The sequence below is a fragment of the Neodiprion lecontei genome, chromosome 3 (genome assembly GCF_021901455.1).
Source record: "Neodiprion lecontei isolate iyNeoLeco1 chromosome 3, iyNeoLeco1.1, whole genome shotgun sequence".
NCBI lineage: Eukaryota > Metazoa > Arthropoda > Insecta > Hymenoptera > Diprionidae > Neodiprion > Neodiprion lecontei.
Window position 1 is genome coordinate 31546897 of NC_060262.1, and position 18083 is coordinate 31564979.

General features: G+C 38.1%; 1 protein-coding gene across 9 annotated transcripts in view; it reads right to left on the minus strand.

Annotated features, from left to right (window-relative positions):
• The window catches only part of LOC107218160 (autophagy-related protein 16-1), a 238958-nt gene that overhangs the window by 217406 nt on the left and 3469 nt on the right, over nt 1–18083 (minus strand). For 6 of the 9 annotated variants that reach the window (XM_046735152.1, XM_046735151.1, XM_046735149.1 and 3 more), the window contains exons 3-10: nt 17754–18006; nt 17008–17170; nt 16724–16812; nt 15198–15251; nt 13750–13888; nt 7687–7776; nt 5669–5774; nt 2043–2185 (exon numbers count right to left, since the gene is read on the minus strand). In XM_046735152.1, the coding sequence (XP_046591108.1) occupies nt 2043–2185; nt 5669–5774; nt 7687–7776; nt 13750–13888; nt 15198–15251; nt 16724–16812; nt 17008–17170; nt 17754–18006 (1037 nt within the window). The remainder of the gene's footprint in view (nt 1–2042; nt 2186–5668; nt 5775–7686; nt 7777–13749; nt 13889–15197; nt 15252–16723; nt 16813–17007; nt 17171–17753; nt 18007–18083) is intronic. The other 3 variants (XM_046735153.1, XM_046735154.1, XM_046735155.1) reach the window with 3 other exon arrangements.

Here is an 18083-nt window from a genome sequence, read left to right on the forward strand (position 1 = left end):
TGTGAACGCTGGGCTAGAGGTGAAATTTTTTTCATATCTCGTTTGAATGGATTCTTCGATTTTTTCATTAAAACGATCCACGTATACGAAATGAAGCGTATTTTTCCACTTCGGTTGCTTTAGATGCGAAAAGTCGCATGCGAGCTTTCGAAAGTATGTGTCAAAAGGCAAGAAATTATCACTTCAAAACGTACTTTTATACTAAGCGGTTGTGTAAACAAATTATTCAAACAAGTTGTATGCTGCTGGTAAACCGACTCTGCATAATTTTGTTCTGTAACTTCTTTAGTAGGTGCAGGTACAGAAAGACGGAAAAGTTTAAAAGACAAATTTCATGTATGTTGATAATTTTTTTTTTTACCACAGTTTCTTCAAGTTTTCTCGTCGCAAAAGTTGTGTCGTTCACGCCAAGTACTATTGTCTAACATAAAGAAATATTTTTAAAATAGAATGATAATCGCCAATGTTTATAACAACGAAGAAAGAGGAGCTGTGATATTTTACCCAGGTACGAAAACGGCTTGAAAACGGGAGTTATTCGATTTCGTAACGATTACCAAAGAACGGTAAAAAAAAAAAAAAAAAGCAGAGACGTCATAGGTATGTATAGGTATATCGGAAGAGGATCCAGACAGACTCATCGAGTACAAGAATTATCTTTAAAGGTCCAAGTTATATCTCTTTAGAGCTATCCATCTGTCTGTCTAGCTGCCGTTTCGAGAGTTGAGAGGGTAGCGAAACGATGGGTTTCTGTAGGGGGATTGAGTGCAGGATAGAGGATGAAAACAGGGACGGAAGGAAGAATAGGACGAGAGGAATAGGAAGAAAAGACCCGCCCCGAAATGTAGCGAAAAAATAATAGTTCCAGGCGGCGCCTGTAAGGCGGAGGTTCGGTGACTGTATTTTTCAGCCCGGAACGTCATTAGTTTTACGATAGAGCAGTAAATGTAGATGGGCTTTATAATAGACGGGAAGGTGACGATAAATTTCATATTCTATTGCAAATACATTCCCCTGCCAAGTGTCTCCCACTCCCCCTACCCTTCATCCCGCGACATTCTCCACCCTTATTTTTCCATCTCACCTCCAAACTCTGCACCGCACCGAAAACGGGGGAAGGTGGAAGGGCAGGGGCAGGGGTGGAGGAAGCACCCCTCGTCATCTCGTCTCCCATAATTTAATGGATGTTCGCGAGTCATTCGCGTCCCAATGCAAAATCCACTCAGCCAATCAGATTTCGCGCAAGGGAGGAGAGAAAAAAAATGTTGAAGAAAAAAAAAAAAAAAAAAAGAACACGGAAAGGAAAAGGAAAATCCAAAGAGACGATCTTTCCATCCAGACCAACGGGGTGCTTCAATCTTCCGCGACGTAGTCTGTGAGCCAATAAATTTTCTCGCTATTTTCACGCGTTAATCCGTTTTCTCAACGTAGGCAATCTTCCAAAAATCTTATTTGCACCGCCGTAACTACCTATACACGGTGGCCTGCCTCCGATATACCTATACATATATATCGTTGTATATATAAAAATACACGTATATACATAGCTTATACGAATTTTCCTCTTTCAAGATTTTAAGTTTGCCAGCTGTTGTAAGGTACGCAACGCAAGCGGGAAGGCATGCCTGCAGATCCGGGTCTCTGTAAATTGTTGCAAAGATACCACGTTTCCCGCTAATCCGATTTACAATTCCGTGCGCAAAATTTACAACAACTTGTGGATAATAATATCATAAATACAAACGCTCAGCGGAGAACGAAGTAGAAACTGTGGTTCGGTCTGCATTTGTATCGTACCTACATACGTATGTATACCTATAGTTTCCACAAAGAATAATGCGCTTTCTGGCCGAGCTTGCAGCGGCGAACCGCGAGAAGAGACGAACGGTAACAACGCCCTTGAGTAAGTAGAAAAAATCAGTACCTGAACGCGTCAGATTTGCAGCAAGTTCGATTCCTCGACTTTGAAACAGCACGGCTTTCACCACGAGAAGAATTCAATAAGTATTACTCGAAAATGCAACAAAATATCAAGCACTCACCCTCAGTCGAAGATCGCTGACCGTCCAAACGCGGCTGGCGAAATCGTTGGATGCACCCAAAATCAGACTTCCGGTTGAGTCAAAGTCCACCGACATGACGCCCGCGTTGCTGCCAACCAGCATACCTTTACTGTCGTACGAGCCTGAAAATAATTCAAGTTTTCACTGGGTGCGCGGTATAAAAAGTCGCTTCGTTGCTTCTTGTGTAAATAACGTATTTAAACACCGATGGAATCTACTTGTGTAATTGAAATGACAGTTTTTAACGTTTGGACAGGACTCGAGCTGGTGCGATATTGATTTACATCGCTCTTTAACGGCGTCGCGACGTTTATACTGATCGTGAGATGGGTGCGATTGGAATTCGATGAATTGCTGGCAGGTCTCGAGTGCCTCGAGTATTGATGTAGATATACGACGAACCAGATTAGACGTATGCGTATATTTCTGTAATTCATGAATCCAGAGTAATATGGAACGATTTAATTATTTCAATACTGCAGAATTATAATTTCTAATTGCGAAACTTTATTATAAGCATAATATAACCGGCAAGCGAGCAGAAACTGCAGAGAGTGTTTTCTGCAGAGTTCAGAAAGCGATTAGTAAAGGATTTTCGTCAAACTTCGAGTGATTAAATTGCGCCGGTGAGCAGTAATAGAATTTAGTACCATTCAACGGCAAATTCAGTCTGCAATCGGTCATGAAATTTCGTTAAACCGCGCAGATTAAAAATGCAAATCTTTACAATCGGATATATATAGTATAATTACAAAAATTACTAATCGAATTCGTTTGCACAAAGAAACTAAGCTTTCTCCAATTCTTGCAGATGATGACTGAATCATCGACAGTCAACGAAGTAAACAATTTACGACCAAACTTTGGCAGTGCCTGTAATCTTTTGTTACAAGATAACACGAAAGTTTGATTGAATATTAACCCTGGCATCTCAGAAAACTACAAGTGAAAGCCTAAGCTTGCGTTTCTCGAGAGAAATCATTTTTTCAACCGAATATATCTAAAAAGTCTTCGACTCTGTTGATTTTGTCAACGCATAGATAGATTTCTCGACCAATTGACCATCGCAAAAATAAAGATGATGAAAATACGACCATTTTAACAAGAATTATTGATAGACGTCCCACAGAACCGGGTGTGGCATGAATGGGTTAATTTTATAACGCCGATGGTCCATCTCTCTCATATTCTTCCGATCTTTCTTCCAATACTGTTAAAAGCTGCTGCTAACCTTAGCTATGTCTAACACCTACATTGAATGCGAGGGATGTTGTACTTCTAAAGTATCATAATGTTGACGTAGCATTTTTGGCACCAGAGATTACATGAACGCAAGTATCATATCTGTTCTTTGCATTGGAAACTGAAGTTGTTTCGCACCGTGGAATACGGAGAATATCTTTTTCTCATAGTTACAACATTGCGTAGGTGTAACGTAAAAATATATTAACGGAAAAAAAATATAAAAATAACATCTAAAAATGAGCAATAAATGGCGTGCGGAGCTCGGGTATTAACGCGAACGAAGAATGATCGTAATGAGTTTATTTAAAAATGTTTCAAAAGTTGAGCACATAAAATTCTTGGATATAGACACGCGGATCGAGGCGATCTAATTTCGAATATTATTGCTATGACGTACGGTGTCGCAGATAGAGTTTTGAAGCGAAACTCTAGAGCCTCGTAATTGTTGAGAACGTCGACTGAGTTTCTCGCTAGAAGTTTATATTATACACTGTTTACGAGAATTCTGGAATAACATAAAACTCTTCACCCTTTTGAAGCGTAGTTTCCTGTCTCATTGAACGACGACGGGAATAAAATGTAGGTCGAGAAGAGAATGGAAATAAGAGAGACAGAGAAAGAGGGAGAGAGAGAAAGAGAGAGCGAGAGAGAAACTAGGATGAAAAAATAGTGGGGATCATCTTTTCGAATACAAAGAAAAATAAATAAAATATTCTTCGGTAGGTGGAGATTTTTATTGCCCGTGCATTATAGTTGCTAGGTTACTCTTAACGTCAATGTTATCTGCCTGAAATTCGCATTTTGCACGTCGTGCAACTGTTAAAAATTTCTGTACGGAACTTCCTATACACTATACTCGGAAGTCTTATTCAGATACGAACAGTGAATTCACCATGCATTTACTGTTTATTCAATTTACAATGACAATAAATTTACTACACAATTTGTTAAATTTAAATAACTTTTTTCTGTTTTTCCTATAAATTTGAGTAAAATCAAAAATTTTCATTCTAAATTTTAAGACAAATGCATAGTAATTTAGGTCGCTACGCTGAATTTGTAAATTTTCAACCTGATTTCGCAAATTGACAACTCTTTTCTACAGTAAATGCGTAGTAAATTCATAATCATTGTTAACAGTGTGTTAAAATACGCAAAATAAGTATGCTCGATACCGCGACTCTTTGGAATCTCCCGAGTACCTATAGTGAAAGAGGAGCATATATTCCTCGAGTAGTTTACCTACAGTTCCTCGGCTATTGTCTGAGGTGAGCCGTTCAATGTGGTCGGCAAACAGATTCCCCGACTTAATCTTACCAGTCGAAATGGCTAACGAGTCCAGGGCTCAGCTCTCGACTTGAAGAACAATTACGCACCCGCGCGTGTAAGTCTGTACACACCTGTATACATATGTATATGGGGCATTCCACGTCAAATTAGCAGCCCATATACCTCACCCTCTTCGATTTTAATAATTTTTCAGTATAATGTTTATACCGACCTAAAAAGGTCTCAAATTTTTTTCAGATTTGTGTAGCCACCGGTGAATTATGAAGAAAATCGAAAATAAATTCCGAAAATGCCATTATTAACAATATAAAAAAATTCACACAGATTCTATGATTTGAAATTTTCTTTCTCAAGTTTTTAGTTTTTCCATATGAGAATTGAAATATTGTTGTTCTTTTTTCGACTCTCCTATCTAAATAGATCACGGAATCATGAAAATAATATAATTCTGCAATCTATTCGGATCGAGACATATTAAAAATAAAACAAAAACGATTCCGATATGGAAAACCTAAAAGCTTGCAACAAAGAAAAGAGTAAATATTCTGATCCCATTATCGAGCGGTGCTCAAAAGTTACATTTTAAATAATAGAATCAGTGTTAATTTTTCAAGATTTTTCAAAACCACATTTTCGTAATTGGTTTTTCGATTTTGTATAAATTTCACCAGTGGCCAAAGAATATCTAAAAAAAAATCCCGAGAATCTTTTGCGTCGGTAAGAACACCATACTAAAAAATAATCAGAACCGAAGCGGGTGAGGTGCATGGGCTGCTAATTTTACGTACTGTATATTTTACGTACGTATAAACACCGTGACAGCGATGAAATAGGCGCAGACGGGTGAAACGAAGTATTGCGTTGTTAACCGGGGGATCGTTTTGATCATTCAGCGGTTATCGCCCGCAGCCTCATTATTATACAAATTCCACTAACTCATGCAGTTTAAGCTGCGCCGTTCGCCGATTCGACTCTATAATCTATCGGCGAAGAATTATGCTCCCCGTTTCCGCCCCCAATCCGCATGCAGTTCGTCGACCATTCGATATAATTGACGGTTTATTACTCACCCTTCGATACGTCCCAGAGTTTGACTTTCCGGTCGGCACCACCGGTCGCCACTATTCGGTCGACGGGTGACCATTTCACCGCGTTCACTTCGCCGTCGTGAGCATCCTGCAACAATACACCAGGATTATACAGGTCCGTGAGGAGAACAGACGCTGCGCAATGTGTTAAACATGGTTAGCTGTTCGATTTTCGTTACGGGATCTTGTTACGCGCGGCACGCTAGTCGGCCTCGATATCACCCCGAGCGCGAAAAAATTTAACTATCCTTCGCAAAGTGCTTGCGGGATTTCAATAAGAACTTTGCCTGACTTGCTTCATATACTCAACGGCAATTAACGTTTTGCTCATCGAGCCCGTTTATGTGGACGAGTAAATGGTTAAACGGGAGATAAGATTTTAACATTATTAAGAAAGAAGAGAAAATAATTGCTTGCGAGTTATGTTAGTAATGAAATTCGCGAGTTAACTGAGCACATGCTCAGTATTTTACTATATGTCTCATCACTCGTGGTAATCACCCTCTCGCCTTATAGGGAAATATTACTTTTGCTTGCAGGGTTTCGGTAAAAACTTTGCCTGACTTGCCTCATACTCAATAGCAATTAACGTTCTGCAGATTGAGCCGTTTGTGTAGATGAGTAAATGGTTAAATAGAAGCAAAGAGTTTTAGATCATTGGCTACTAAGACGAAAAAAATTTCTTGCGAGTTATACGAGGAACTAAATTCTCGAGTTAGCTCAATTTTGTACGGACAAATTGTTTTTCTACAGCTGTTTCTTTTACTTTTTCATCATCTAGAAGCTGTGGCTACATTCTTTCTAAAATGTGCCTTTCTAACCCGAACGCTAAGGTTTCAATCAATTTAAAATTGGGAAGCGGTATTATAAAGTTTCCTATATTTAGATTAACTTTTACATGCAAGAAAGCAGAGGGCTTCAAGGAACTAAATTTTTAATAAATCACGAATAATCGTTAAGAAAATTTATTGATAGCATGTAGAGATAGTTAGGTTAGAAAAAAAAAATTACTTCTACTGAATCAAACTACGTTTCGTCAAAGAAATACAAAAGTTTCAATAATTCGAGTAAACATTCGCGTTTAGCGGATAAACTTTCTAATGAGTTCGTGAATAACTAATATTTGGTTGCTTTTATAACACTTCATGTTTCTGGGTTCATGTACGAACTAAATCTCGAAGACACAATCTTTATAAAGTACCTGCAAGTTGTACAACAGGCGGAAACTTTGGGATAAAATCTTGCCCAGCCTTTCTCTGTAAATTTTTTTTTATGTTTTTCGGTTATAAATTTATATTGGTTTATAGCGTAGTATATTTACCATCAATACAGAGATATTGTGACCGTCGAATATTTGTCGTATCGGTCAACACAACGAATGTTTCAAAAGCGTACATTTAATCCCAGGCGTGCTATGCTATTAAATATTTAATGGCGTGATGGATCACCGATAGTTTAAAGATAGATATGAACAAGGAGATATATCCCTCTCCGCACATATTGGATTCCAGTCATATTCCCAGCAGTCGTTCTCAGTTTTTGTCTCGCCGGAATTAATTATTTCTATTATATATAAAGTCTCGTGATTCGAATAAAGCTCGGAATACGGTGAGTATTTCACTTTCGCTTGAGAGCAAGTGTCACTAATGAGCTCTAGGAGGGGTCGAAATGTAATTGAGAAGAAAATTGTCGTCCGACAAAATGAATTCCCATCTTGATTTCTTGATGCGCATTTATTTCAAAGTAATTACTTCCACTTTATCGTTACAGCCATTCTCATTAATTTCCGTTTAAAATACGTAAGCTCAACGCGCAGAGCAAGGTGACAATTTTCTTCCTCTGTAGCGCAAATTTCCAACAAACGTAATTCGTAACGAATGAATATCAAAAAAAAAAAAAAAATTAAAAAATCGGGCATGCAGTACAATGACCAAATCCTCGGATAATCCAAGTAAACTTTTTACTGCTCACGACAATCATATATTTATCAAAAAATATACCTGTATCAAAATATCCCTTTGGTAGCGATTCGTCAGACGCGTATTGTGTTTCCTATTCGGCATATTTGACACAGCTTTGAAAGCGTTGGCCTAGCAAAAGAAAAAAAAAAAAAATGCAATGAAAAGAAAAAATTTCGTCGAGACGATTTCAGTGCAGTCGGTTGTACCGGATATCACACGGTTGTTTGGCTCGTGAATTAAGTCAATTGGCGAGCAAACGTTGCGAGTGGTTGCTTCCGTTCTTTCCTTCAATCTCGTCGAGGGGTAAGAATATTTATTCAAACCCAGGTATCCGAACAGGCGTGGCAATTGCGGTCTGTAACTGTCAGATTCTTCCGCGTTCGATCGTGAAACCGCAACGTCAACCGCAATTCACAAGTATACAACAACACCGGCACTCGAAAAAAAAAAAAATCTCCGTTTATTCGACCGTTTTAAAGAACACCGAACCGAACGGGTGTCCACGTAACTGAGGAACGAATTAAGGAGGGAAGGAAAGAGGGAAGGAACCACGTGGTAACTGACACGTGAAATGAACGGCGCTTTTCGAAAATATTGTATAATACCGTAAATATTGTTCACAGAGATGAGCCGGGGAAAAAAATCACACAATCAATTTCCGCACGGTTGATTCGTGGGCAAGATTACAGCGTACACTCCGCTCTGCGGGTGGCGCCGCTTGTGAGTAAAGTAACGCATTCGAGAGGTTCTATTTACAGAAAATTCACGAAAACTACGATTAAATATAGTCCGCCGATCGCATGCCAGAATTCTCGGATTTTAAAAGGCTCGCTAGCTGCAGACTGCAGTCGCTGCAGAAACTTGAGATACCGCAAACAAGTGAAATATGTACTGTACATGACGAGGATGTTGCCCCAACAATATGTCGGATAATACAAAAATTTATAATCACTTTTCACGTGTACCTGTATCGAATATCATTCGAAAACTCGAGTTCTTCGTCACTTTAGTATCTTCTGGCGATGATTGAAAAATGAACAAACTAAACCAGAACCGTGATATTTCATACCTCGCGCGGTGCGTGAAAAATAAACGAAATCCTAATTTCGACGAGCTACATAAAAACATCGAAGGAAAATAAAGAAAGGGTGAAACGCCGGAGCCGTGCAGAAACGAATCGCGAGCTTGTACAGCTCTCTCAATTTTGAGAAATCTCGTTAGTCCTGGTAATGGTTATACGGATAGAAAACAGCGGCGAAAACACACTTTCAGAGGCCGGATCGATATAGCTGTAAAAAGGCTAAACGGTGGATTCCGTCAAGATTTGTTACGAGATGATGCAATTTTTTGGCTCGGGAGAAACGAGCTCTTCGTACCCGCCCGAGCTTCGGGATGGTAGACGTATACTTACTCCACGTATCTCAAGGGGTATTTTCCAAAGGTATAACAGACCTGCGTGTGGGAGTCTACTAGACATCTACGTACACTAAGGTGCATACTTATGCGAATGCGTGTATAGGCATAGATACCCGCATACAACCGCGCAAGACGTACACTTTCGATCCGAAAGCTTTCAAACTCGGTCCTCATCGACGCGGACCATACATCTATTCAATCTCATCGCATGCGGTACTTGCGTTCGTACAAAGAACTTCGTGCTATGCAATTGGATTATTTTACTTTTGAAAACTGGCAAAGTTTCACCAGCATCGGCTAAACAGCTTTACTCCAATTTCAAATTTCACAGCATATACGGATAGAAAAAAGGAGAACCAGCACTCGACGAATAACTTCACTCCTAACCCGTGACGCTGTGTGCCGATATACGTACATTGTACGCAGAAACTGAAACACCGCGCAGGTTATAAAATTTGAGAAATGACTTGATTCAAGCAAAATTTTGATCGCCCTGGATATTCGAGGTCGTTAGTTCGATATACTTGACATATGAGCGTTTCCGAAAATTCATACAATTTTCAAGACGGTACAAGCGAGACAGAGGATTGACGAATAGACAGCCGCCCACATGATGAAGATTCTGCGGGTACGAAAAAGTTTGAATAATGGCCGCGCGTAGCCAGGCCAACATCGTGCGTGTATGGTTGAATGAATGTTATTATGTTTTTCAGCGTAATGGTTACAGGTATCGTTCAATTCGTTTGAAACCGGTATTCAGCCTGACATGATAGAAATAAATTGAATATTGTATCTAGTAAAATTTCTTCACCGGCGCGTCGCGTAAATTTCGACAAAGAAAAACAACAGTCTTTACTTGGACGGCGATATATTGTATTTCAGCTGGTTTTATATTTAAACAAAATTTATGTATCCACGGGGGAACGGTTCCTAGAATAAGTGGGTACGGTTGTTTTTTCCACTATCTATACCACGTTATTTTTGCGTTTCGCACAGAAACGAGGAAGCAAGTTACGTTGAGAGCCATAGAGGAGATGCACGATAAAACTCCATTGAAAAGCGCGGTCTACTTTTGGGGAGAATGGCTTTGTCAATTGGTGACGAGTTGAAAGAAAACATCGATATCACGGGGGGATCGCGTGGAAGGATGGGGCGAACTCTCTTTCTCTCTCCGCATGAAAACAAGTTGAAAATCTTGAATATATATGAACTTTTCGCGTTCGTGAAAAATTCACTCGGTATAAAAACTTTCGTTCCAAACGTTTCGTTTCGTCGACCGATTTTTCGACGAGGAATCGCCCCATTGCTTCTCTTCGAGTTTTGGATGGGTGGCCAATTTACAATATATTTAACAATAAGCTAGAAGAGGCGAATCCCGATGTAACAAGGTTCCAACTAACTCATGCGGAGGGGAATGAAAGACGTTGCGCAATATTGACGTAAACTAAGATGGCTTATCTGTCCGGTTTAATTTTTCCCTTTTATTCCTACGAAATTAATCGCGGCTCCAATCTCCTTTCCTTTCTTTGTTCCCGACGAAGCGAGCTCATTATTTATTACCAGCGTCACGTTCAATCGGTCGGCTCTGCACGTGGCGTAAAATGGACAAACAAGATTAATTAAAATGAAACGTACAACTCCGAAGTCATCTAAAGAAAACGACGTGGGCAGCTTGAACCTCTATTCTATCTTTATCTACTTCGGGCTATACATCGCGCTCCGGCGCTAATGAATTGAGTTTTAGCGGAACTGTTCCCTCCAACTTCGCAGTAAAAATTCCACGTGGCTTTTACTGTGAATCCACGTCCTTTTTCTTCGACAGGCAGATAAAAGACGACTATTTTTATTCTGCCCGCAAGTTCAGATTCTTATATCCAGTATCCGGCAACAAAGGTGTACAATTCGTTTCACGACTGATTGTGTAACATTCTCGTTACAGAACCAATTATTACATCTTTCAGCAGACAGACAAACCATTCGCAAATACACGAGTATACTTTGTGATTTTCTCATCGACGGTACATCACGTCTACCTACAATGGGGTTCTGATAGAATCAGTTACAATTCGAACAGACTTCGAAGCCAAAATCATTGTTCGTTTCACCTTTGCTTCAAGCTTACGTCAATGAATTCGAACGGTTCAAGAATCAATGCGTGAATTCGACAATAACTATGGAGCCATTGAAATATTAGTTAACGCTAAAACAGGGGAAGGCCATTCAGAGAAACGTTATCAAATGATACTCTATAGCAGTAGGCATTCCAGGCAAGCGTTAGCTAACATAGGAAATTCGAAATGCGTTCTCAAAGCCAACACGCCGCCAGTTTGACAACGATAAAAAAATGTCTTTAAAAAAAGGTGTTAGTAATGCGTGAATTACCGAATAATAATATCTTAGCAAATATAATGTTTATTGCATGCATTTGAGAAGAAAGACAATACATAATAGATTTGATACTCAATGAACAACAAATTCACGTTTTACTGAACATGTATTAATAATTAATAGTAACTAATATTTAATAAAGTAGGAATAAATTGATCAGGATGTGACTATAAATGGCATTTCTGCCATTCCCAGGTATCGAATCGATTTACCGATAAGCTTTTCAAACAGCGTTAGCTAACGTTAAAAAACAGTAGTGGGCAAACCAAGCGAAAATGGTGGAATGCAAAAATTTGCAGAAAATGCTTTAGTACTTGAATGGCTCTCGTTTCGAGTCGTCTCGTTTACTCGAATCAACAAGCGTCGAGAGAAGACGCAGCTTGCGATGAGAGAAGGATAAGAGGTGAATTTTTCCGCAAGGAAAACACTGTGTTGCAAAAAAAGACACAGGTGTCCTAATAGGTGCACGAGACGTTCGATATTTCTCATTTCGATTTTAGACGGCAGAGGGGCGTATACAGGTACGTTGTATATAATAGATGATATAAAAAGGATCGTGAGAGAAATACGCGAGGTCGTTGCCGGTGCCTCGCTGAAAGGACCACTTCGCGCGGTTCTTTATTTGAAATATGAGACTTTGGCCGAGGCGAGTTGACCGGTCCTTTTGTAACGTCACGCGTTGTAGGCCATCGCAATGGGGGATGCCGTGCCAACTCTTATACGAGGGTCGGACATTTGTTGGGTACGATTCGACGGTTGTTTCACGGGAAGTCCCTGCACCGAAATGAACGAATTTCCGTGCGACGTTCAAACTTGACTATTCATCAAAAACTGCGTACGGCATATCCTCCTACGTGCGAATCCAACCGAGCCAGTCACGCAGCTCGCCCTCTCCTTCCTGCACTCTCATTTTCGCGAACGAGGGAATGCGAATTGATAAGATTGGACCGGCGTTACGTCGTTTCCACTTTTCGCCAGAGCGGTTGACTATTGTTGAAATTTTACGATCATTTCTCACTCCGCTATAGAGCTAGTATTAGAGAACTTAGTCAGGTACGTAAGAAGTGAGGCATGATTTACGACAGTAACGATTGTCGAATCATATTGCTGCGCATTCCGTTTTTTTGAGCGTTTCCAGGAATGAAATAATGATGTTTTATCAGTGAAACTACCTCGGAAACTGCTGTAATCCTGTATGCGCTTCTCGACTCACGAAATTTTTCACCGATAAAACTAATGACAGACAAATATAGTCTACTGTATCAAAACTGCAGCTGATAATACGTGCGTCATATATTTACAGTGGGATACGGTAGAAACTAAACACCGAAATGTAGTCTCGAAACTGATTTCACCATTTTGAATCTCTGCTATTTTTCAGCTTTTGCGTTACACGGTTATCGAAAAACTGGTACAGTTATATTCTGTGATTAATCTATTCTCTGAAAACAATATATCGAAGATGAAATCGAATCGAAGGAGTTACGAAAAGAAAACAAAGAACAACCGAATGAAACATTGTATTTCTAGCTCTGATTTTGATATATTATACGAATTAATCGGTGAAAGTAGGCCAAAAAGAAAATGTTAAAACAACCCAAAGAAAACGTATACAAATTGTGAATTCCGAAGTTGTAACCAGCCTTTGAAAACAAACTCAGCGTCTATTGAATACTTATTCTCGACAAGTGCAAAAGTATCCGCGTGCAAACGAGGATGAAAGCGATCATTTTAAGTATTTGATAAAACGTGAGTATGCCATAAAATGTGACAGTTTGGGTAGAAATACGACACTCTTGGAACCAACTAAGTATCCACCATTTGCATTGGCGCATAACCCGTGTAACTTTTAGATTAATAATTCAGTTGCTACAGTAAAAGTACGTAAAGAAAGCGAGAAAGAGAGAGAGAGAGAGAGAGAGAGCATACATACAAGAAATGTGTACAGCATTATGATAGTCATTTACGATTTTTAAGTAAGTAAGATTCCGTAAGTCGAATTATACAAGTATCGAAGCACGTGAAAGTTGTAAAAACAAAGTCTAACGAAACTTGAAAACAAACTCTCAATGTCGATCTAGTTTTTATATGATATATAATCTTTTGTACGATTAGATATGTGATATACATGCAACGTGAGTGTTATTCAACAAAAACACTCTTCGCACCAGATGACTCAATTATTTGAACTTAATTAATAGTCGAGCAGTTTTGCAAGAAAAATTATTCAAACATGCAGTTAAGCGATGCCGTAGCCTCGATAATGTCGAGAAATGTGAAATACGAGAATAAACTTACAAATTTGGAAGAAACTTTGGTGGGTAACGACGGCGAAAATCCAGCGGGACATTCCTTCAAACTTGTTCGATCTGGACTGATTCCGCGAGTATCTCGTGCTGCGTCTTCTAATTCCTTCTGCATTTTAGCTTGCCGTTTTCTGAAAAATATAAAACCTTTATCAATATCGTTGAACCTCACATTGATCGAGCATCTTAATATAACGTAAAATATGTAAATAATTAGGTATTGTTTCTGTTAAGAGCAGAGAATAAGAGTGTCGACATGCCAGTAGTCAAATTTTTGGACAAGCTTTCAGTTGAGAAAATTGCAACAGGTAACGGCGAATACCTGGATATCTGTTCAGGTCAAGTGAAGGATTTGAAAGTAGTGTTCTCACAGATTTGAGCCAATAGGCAGTCCCGCCTAACATGCCTTAATAATTTGCCAAAACTAAAATGGTAATATATGTCTAACTTTTGTTGTGCTCATGCTGATTTGATGACATGCTATTAGAGACCCTAGACTTATCGACGAATATTTCATTGTGGATATGTCGGAAGGAATATTTTTCTTCGAAAGAAGAATAATAACAGAAACTTTTGTAAGGTTTGGGTGTTGTTAAAACCAATTTTACTACATGTATAGTTTGGTCGAATGATATGATGTTGGTAGAGGGATCGTATTTTAGTAGCACTCATCAGCAACAAAACCAATGTGAATCCATGATAATAGCGCATTCTTAATTGCTGTTAAACAGGATAGTCAATCGAATGTTTGAGAGTAGGTGCGTTAGATACATGGGCAATGTATTCGCTCACTTAAACATAAAGTGGCGATTGCAACTGGCAATACGAGGTTTATACTTATGAATCAGTTGAATGATCCCGGTTTAAAAATGAGAAATTTCAATTTTTCAGAAGAGTGATATAAATTACGTACTCGTGTGAAATGCGAGTATCGTAAGAGAAAACAAACAGTAGAGTGAAATAGCAATGATAAACCCATGGAATGATGAATACTATAAACAATGATGATATTTTTATAACCATTTATTGTCATCTCCAATCCAAGAGAGATATGGGTATATGTATAGCATCCATGCAACATTAACTATGTTTCTACACAAGTTTTTGTGATAGGTACATTCAGGTAGCACTGAATAAATAGCAATTGGCATCATCGACGTTGGATGTAAAACAGCCTAATATTTTAACCGAATGAACTCCAAATAAAGAAAGGCGACGATGATTTTTTGTAATTTTTCTATAAAACTACAGCTGCATTCAAATTACATTGATTTATAAAGAGTAGACGCGAAACAGTTATTTTTTAGCAAAGCAGGTGTCACCATAAAATGACTGAATTAAAATATTAATAAAAGAAACGAAAAAAACCCAACAACTGAAACGATATGAGGAAAGCAGAAATATGATCATTGTCTTCTTCTTTTGATATTGTAAACTTACCCAAATTTTGATAGTGTATGCATCAAAAAGGTTGTCGGGCTGGTAAAAGCCTCACTGAAAAAAAATGTCAACTAGCGTGAAGTGGCTGGTGTAGCAAGCCCTATTACTCCTATACCTACGAGATGCATCAGTGAACGTGAACTTTCGTACAAAAAATCCAATCACTCAACCATGCGATGTACAAAATCAATTACAGGTATCCTCATTTCAACAAGTATATTCCAAGATTATCGAATCACAGTGAAAAACCACTTTCCATGGTCTTTTTCAAGCCAAAAAGTCTTTGGTATTCGCAGTGTAGATTTAGAATCATGATACTTCGCACTACCTGACTAGAGCGTTAACTTTGAAAATTCTGATGAAATTGCAAGATAACTGGTTCGTGATTTCACATTCTTTAGAACGACCAATCCCTAAGAGTTTTTGCTGTGCAGATGCACATGCAAACTAGTCAAAACATGACTATAACAGACTCTTAACACCTATTTTTGGAAACTGCATGATGATTTGAAGATGTGCCGACTAAACCTCAAAAATAACGATTTTTAAATGTTTTCTTGACTCTGAATTGAATTCAGGGAATACATGCAATATTGTACATAACATATATATGCATATGTCAATATTTGAATATATCATCAAAATCAACATGAGAGTCTATCAATGTGAAGATTAGCAAATTGCACAACCTAAATCGTATGTGTATACATCAGATTTACACCTGAACATTTTCTCAGAGTTCAAGACTAGTGGTAATCTTGTACTATCTAAGCTCTGATAACCACGTAGATGAAACACAAGTCAAACACAAGCAGTATAATGACAAACTTTGATTCACCATTAAATGAGATTATGTCTCACATTTCGCAAGGCATTCAAATGATACAAGAACACAACGAAAGCTTTCCTTATTTTGCAGTAGTTTTGAGTGGACCGAGCACAATTGGTGTTACATGCAACAGAAATTTTTTTGTCTCTTTACTATGCATCGAGGCTATAACATCCATAAAGACTTATGAACAGCCGTGTATAGATGACGTTTAGCAGAAAAAATACGACGAAGAAGATACAGATCGACATGAATTGCTCAACTATAATTAGTGTTTTGGAAACTTTTGTAGAAAGTTTTAAATATGATTCTAGCTTCAATATTACAGAAACCATAATGGACAGTCAAGATATGTACAGTATCCTTGTGAGAGATTCAAAGATATGTTTTTGCAACGACTATCACAACTTTCATTGGGTGAGAATTTGTCCTCTTTGAATGATACCATATTACTATGGCCTTTGCCATCGAGTATTCGAGATGCTTGTTTCTGTACAATAATCTCAACTTGCATTATAAAAGAAGAATTATATGAAGACCAGTGTTCCGAAAACGTAAATAATAGGTACATGCATTGAAAAATTCTAAAAACGAAATTGAAATATTAGCGTCAATATCTCATGGTCTGTACACAATGTAATTGAATGAAAAACAGTTAAAAAGGTATTCAGTACAAACCTCAATCGACGAGACTTACTTTAAAAAATTGTCATTTTCTTCATTCATTTTCTCTGCATCCTTCGCCTTATACCTGATCAGACGTTCTACCAGCTGACGATTCTCTTCCTGAAAATTAAATTGTAAATGTGGTTAGTATAGAATACGCATTTTAATAGAAATCAGGCTATGATTTTACTTATAATACTAGTGAAATTGTAGAAGACCTGGAGCAGGCATTGTGAATTCAAATGATGATCAAAGCAAGCACCTATTCTACTAAGTACGGGCAGTATGTAACTCAAAGTAATAAGAGGATCTAACCTGAACTTTTCGAAGTTTTTCTTCGAGAGCGGCGAAAGCAAGCTGCAGAGCTTGATGTTCGTCTTTCAGCATTTGATTTACATTCTCCAATTCTCGCTCCCTGCTGACACATCTTGTAATTTCTGCGCGCAGCCCAGCATTCACTTCTAAACTTTCTGCAATACTATTCACATAAATTCAAGAAAAGATTATTTTTGTATCAAACGTTGCACACTGTTAATTTTTTATGTGAATAATTTTTCAGGATATGAGTATAAAAATTAATACAGAAAAGTTAAGATTTGATAAATGAACAGGCATGATGAATTACGTACATCGCACTCATTGAGAGCACGGTAATCAAGAATAATATAGATCAGAAAATCCTCATTTAATGACTCAGCTTCATTAAACGGAAGCATTAATCAGCAATAATTCATGCCATATTGACTGTATAGTAAATAAAATGAGAAAGTTATGATGCAAATATTAATACTCAGTTGATTTTTAATATAAAATTTAAACATGGTATAGTAGTTTTAGCACGAGACCTGTGCAATATTATATTTTTGTCTCACGAACAACACAGCCTTTCGTTCTAACTCAGCTGAAACAACTATATGATGATTTCCTCACATGTACATACTTCTCAAAACAAAATGATCGATTTTGTATTCAATTCAAATTCAGTTACATCTGGATTTGTCGAGTTTAGTACGTGTATAATCTGTTGGACAATAGTGTTATTCATAGAAGATGGTTCTCACCTAGATTCTTTTGTTTGTAATTCTTTTCGTAACTCCTGAAGTTTGTTGTTAAGATCTACAATCTGCTGAGTGTGTTCACCTCTTCGTTTATGTAGAGTGGCCAGTTCTTCAGCATGAGCCAAAAGTCGAGCTTCCAAAGTTGAATTACCTCCAAATCCACCTGATCCCACCTCACATTTTAGCTTTTCATTAGCTATGGACAATTGATAGTTCTCCAATTTTAATGTATTGGCACTTTCGAGAAGTCGATTATCTGTAAAATAAAATACAAATTTTGAGATTGGTGATCTCGCTGTTGATACCCTGAAAAAACATCATAAGAACAGTAGA